The sequence below is a fragment of the Anoplopoma fimbria genome, chromosome 1 (genome assembly GCF_027596085.1).
Source record: "Anoplopoma fimbria isolate UVic2021 breed Golden Eagle Sablefish chromosome 1, Afim_UVic_2022, whole genome shotgun sequence".
Classification (NCBI taxonomy): domain Eukaryota; kingdom Metazoa; phylum Chordata; class Actinopteri; order Perciformes; family Anoplopomatidae; genus Anoplopoma; species Anoplopoma fimbria.
This window is the reverse complement of record NC_072449.1, coordinates 545,001-550,000: the sequence shown is the minus strand read 5'-3', so window position 1 is coordinate 550,000 and position 5,000 is coordinate 545,001. Positions and strand designations below refer to the sequence as shown.

Genomic DNA, 5,000 nt, shown 5'->3' with positions numbered 1-5,000 from the left:
GTGTCTCAGGGACTCTCGGTCCAGCAGGTGTGTGACCTTCAGCAGAGACGGGACGCTGTTCGGCTGGTGCAACGGACTCAAGTAATCCTCCTACAATACTACAAATAATACTACTACTAATACTACTAATAATACGACTAATGATACTACTACTAATACTACTAATAATACTAATAATTATAATAATACTACTACTAATAATAATATTAATACTACTAATTATAATACTAATAATAATACTACTAATAATACTACTAATAATACTAATAATTATAATACTAATAATTATAATATAATAGTAATAATAATTATAATAATATTAATAATAGTAATATTATGTTAATAATGAGACAAACCCTAATCTGACGTATGAAACAAATCAAAGATGAAACAATAACAGGATGTGATGTCATAGAAGAGTTCATTCACTTAAATCACTGAAGTTTGTTTTAAAGATTATTCTAATGGTTTACATCTGTCCGTCTGTCTCTCTGTCCGTCTGTCTCTCTGTCCGTCTGTCTCTCTGTCCGTCTCTCAGTGTCTCTGTGGTGAAGTCTTCAGATGGCTCTGTTGTCTCCTCATTGGACCTACCAAAGACGTCTCATCTGGATTTTTCTCCTCTCAACAACATTCTGGTCACCTGGCAACCGTACAGCAGTAAGAAGACAGACAAAAGACAACAAGGACAATAAGACACAAGGACAATAAGACACAAGGACAATAAGACACAAGGACAATAAGACACAAAGGCAATAAGAAAGGAAAACAAAACACTAGGACAATAGGAAGATGGTCATTTGCTAGATGATCCTCTTCTCTTAGAGAACAGTGTGTCAGAAGTTTAATAATCTAATAGTGTTTCTATCATCAGGTACCATGTTCCGGTTCATTAACTCAAAACACTCAACACGACTTCATTCATTTATTCATGTTTATTGACTGAACACAGGCTGTAGACTCACTGTACACAGGTCACCATGGTAACTGACGCTGAGAAGATCAGCTGGTGCACAAGCTCCGCCTTCTGACCAATCAGAGGTCAGTTCATGTTACACACACACCTTGTGTGTGTGTGTGTGTGTGTGTGTGTGTGTGTGTGTGTGTGTGTGTGTGTGTGTGTGTGTGTGTGTGTGTGTGTGTGTGTGTGTGTGTGTGTGTGTGTGTGTGTGTGTGTGTGTGTGTGTGTGTGTGTGTGTGTGTGTGTGTGTGTGTGTCAGAGCCTAAAGACAGTGCTCAGGGTGAAGCCAACCTCCAGCTGTGGGACTTACAGAGCGGTCAGCTGATCAAATCTTTCTATCAGAAGAAGTTGGACTCATGGTGAGTACACACACACACACACACACACACACACGTACACTGTGTGTGTCATACTGCAGCGCTGTGCTGTGATTGGCTGCAGGTGTCCCAGCTGGTCTGAAGACGAGCAGATCTCCGTGAGGAGCGTCAACAACGAGCTGCACTTCTACGAGAACAACGACTTCAGTAAGAGAACACATGTGACGTAGACCGGCTCTCTCTCCGGTTGTAGACGGAACCAGGTCCAGGTCCCAGACTGACCCAGCGGATCCTGTTTGTCTTTTCAGACCTGATCTCCAACAAGCTTCACATGCAGAAGGTGTCTGACTTCGTGTTGTCTCCTGGAGGACAACCCAGCAAGGTGAGCCACCAGCAGAGAGAGTAGGAGGTTTAAACCTGATCCTGGTCCGATCCTGGTCTTGTCTGTCCCCTCCAGGTCGCCGTCTACGTCCCCGGCAGTAAAGGAGCCCCCTCGTTCGTCCGTCTGTACCAGTACCCGGTTCTGGGAGGACCCACCGCCGCCCTCGCCAACAAGAGCTTCTTCAAGGCCGACAGAGTCAGCATGCAGTGGAACAAGAAAGGTGGGGGGGCAGCGCTGGTCCTGGTCCTGGTCCTGGAGTGTTCATGTCCTGTCTTAGATCCTCACTAACAGGTCACTTCCTGTCCCTCAGGCTCGGCGGTCCTGGTGACGGCGAGTACCGAGGTGGATAAAAGTGGAGCTTCATATTACGGCGAACAGACGCTTCACTTCCTGTCAGTGAGCGGAGAGACGGCTCTGGTCCAACTACGTGAGACACCCGTTCACCTGTAGACCACTATGTAGTCCACTATGTAGTCCACCATGTAGTCCACTATGTAGACCACCATGTAGTCCACCATGTAGTCCACTATGTAGACCACTATGTAGACCACCATGTAGTCCACTATGTAGACCACTATGTAGTCCACTATGTAGTCCACCATGTAGTCCACTATGTAGTCCACTATGTAGTCCACCATGTAGTCCACTATGTAGACCACTATGTAGACCACCATGTAGACCACCATGTAGACCACTATGTAGTCCACTATGTAGTCCACCATGTAGACCACTATGTAGTCCACCATGTAGTCCACTATGTAGACCACCATGTAGTCCACCATGTAGTCCACTATGTAGTCCACCATGTAGTCCACTATGTAGTCCACTATGTAGACCACTATGTAGACCACTATGTAGTCCACCATGTAGACCACTATGTAGTCCACCATGTAGTCCACCATAGTAGTAGTCCACTATGTAGACCACTATGTAGTCCACCATGTAGTCCACTATGTAGTCCACCATGTAGTCCACTATGTAGTCCACTATGTAGTCCACTATGTAGACCACCATGTAGACCACTAGTCCACTATGTAGACCACTATGTAGACCACTACGTAGACCACCATGTAGACCACTATGTAGACCACTATGTAGACCACTATGTAGACCACCATGTAGACCACTATGTAGTCCACTATGTAGTCCACTATGTAGTCCACCATGTAGTCCACTATGTAGACCACTATGTAGTCCACTATGTAGTCCACCATGTAGTCCACTATGTAGTCCACCATGTAGTCCACTATGTAGACCACTATGTAGACCACCATGTAGACCACCATGTAGACCACTATGTAGACCACTATGTAGACCACTATGTAGACCACTACGTAGACCACTATGTAGTCCACTATGTAGTCCACTATGTAGTCCACCATGTAGTCCACTATGTAGTCCACCATGTAGTCCACTATGTAGACCACCATGTAGACCACTATGTAGTCCACACTATGTAGTCCACTATGTAGTCCACCATGTAGACCACCATGTAATCCACCATCCACCATGTAGTCCACCATGTAGTCCACTATGTAGACCACCATGTAGTCCACCATGTAGTCCACTATGTAGTCCACTATGTAGACCACTATGTAGACCACTATGTAGTCCACCATGTAGTCCACCATGTAGTCCACTATGTAGACCACCATGTAATCCACCATGTAGTCCACTATGTAGACCACCATGTAGTCCACCATGTAGTCCACTATGTAGACCACCATGTAGTCCACTATGTAGACCACCATGTAGTCCACCATGTAGTCCACCATGTAGTCCACTATGTAGACCACTATGTAGACCACCACCACCATGTAGTCCACTATGTAGACCACTATGTAGTCCACTATGTAGTCCACTATGTAGACCACTATGTAGTCCACTATGTAGTCCACCATGTAGTCCACTATGTAGACCACCATGTAATCCACCATGTAGTCCACTATGTAGTCCACTATGTAGACCACTATGTAGACCACTACGTAGACCACCATGTAGACCACTATGTAGACCACTATGTAGACCACTATGTAGACCACCATGTAGTATGTAGACCACTATGTAGACCACTATGTAGACCACTATGTAGACCACTATGTAGACCACCATGTAGTCCACACCATGTAGACCACCATGTAGACCACACATGTAGTCCACTATGTAGACCACTATGTAGACCACTACGTAGACCACCATGTAGACCACTATGTAGACCACTATGTAGACCACTATGTAGACCACTATGTAGACCACCATGTAGTTCTTAGTATCAAAGTGATGATCCGAGTCCACCTTGTGTGTTCTGTCTCCGTGGACAGAGAAGACCGGACCCATCTACGACGTGGTCTGGAGTCCCAGCTCGGCAGAGTTCTGCGTGGTCTACGGCTTCATGCCGGCCAAAGCCACCGTGTACGGCCTCAAGTGTGACCCGCTGTTCGACTTCGGAACCGGACCGCGGAACGCTGCCTACTACAGGTGAGGCCCCGCCCCCTTCTCCAGTGGGACATCTACCTGCTCCTGGTGAGGTCATCGTCATGGAGCCAATCAGCAGCCTCCAAGCTGCAGTTCCTCTGACGTCCACTGGAGGTCAAACTGTGGAAGGACTGGGAGAGAGTCAGTCAGCTCTCAGCAGATCCATGGGCTTCTTCTGGGCTCATGATGGATCCATGTTTGATCTGTACCTTCTGCTTTCAGTCCTCGGGGTCACATCCTGGTCCTGGCCGGCTTCGGGAACCTGCGGGGTCAGATGGAGGTCTGGGACACCAAGAAGTACAAACAGGTGAAGAAGAACGAACACTGAACCAGAGTTCCACCTCTTTAACCCAACGAGGTTCTAGAGGTAACGTATCTACTATGTGTATACGTGTGTGTGTGTGTGTATATATATATACACACACACGTATACACACACACACACATATATCTACTATGTATACACACTATGTATACACACAGTATATATATATGTGTGTGTGTGTGTGTGTGTGTGTGTATATATACACACACGTATACACATATATATATATATATACTGTGTGTGTGTGTGTGTGTGTGTGTGTATATATATACACACACGTATACACATATATATATATATATATACTATGTGTATACGTGTATATATGTGTATGTGTGTGTATATATACACCTCTGGATTAGAACGTTGATATGTGAGACTCTGTTGAAGGAATCCGATGAATGTGGTTTAAACTGGAGAGTATGAACCGATAGAGGACCAGGAACTGAGCCCTGAGGAACCCTGAGGAACCTCCTTCATCCTCCTCTCTGATCCTCCCAGGTGTCCAAACCTCAGGCACCAGACGCCACACATTTCTCCTGG

The 5,000-nt window shown here is 45.7% G+C and overlaps 1 protein-coding gene across 1 annotated transcript in view; it reads left to right on the top strand.

Moving 5' to 3' along the window:
* eif2a (eukaryotic translation initiation factor 2A) overlaps positions 1-5,000 on the top strand; it is an 8,650-nt gene that overhangs the window by 1,448 nt on the left and 2,202 nt on the right. The window contains exons 3-12 of the mRNA XM_054596357.1: positions 10-81; positions 539-657; positions 1,218-1,317; positions 1,400-1,482; positions 1,584-1,657; positions 1,733-1,877; positions 1,968-2,084; positions 3,979-4,135; positions 4,355-4,439; positions 4,959-5,000. The exon at positions 4,959-5,000 is cut by the window's right edge and continues 291 nt beyond it. Coding sequence (XP_054452332.1) covers positions 10-81; positions 539-657; positions 1,218-1,317; positions 1,400-1,482; positions 1,584-1,657; positions 1,733-1,877; positions 1,968-2,084; positions 3,979-4,135; positions 4,355-4,439; positions 4,959-5,000 — 994 coding nt within the window. The remainder of the gene's footprint in view (positions 1-9; positions 82-538; positions 658-1,217; positions 1,318-1,399; positions 1,483-1,583; positions 1,658-1,732; positions 1,878-1,967; positions 2,085-3,978; positions 4,136-4,354; positions 4,440-4,958) is intronic.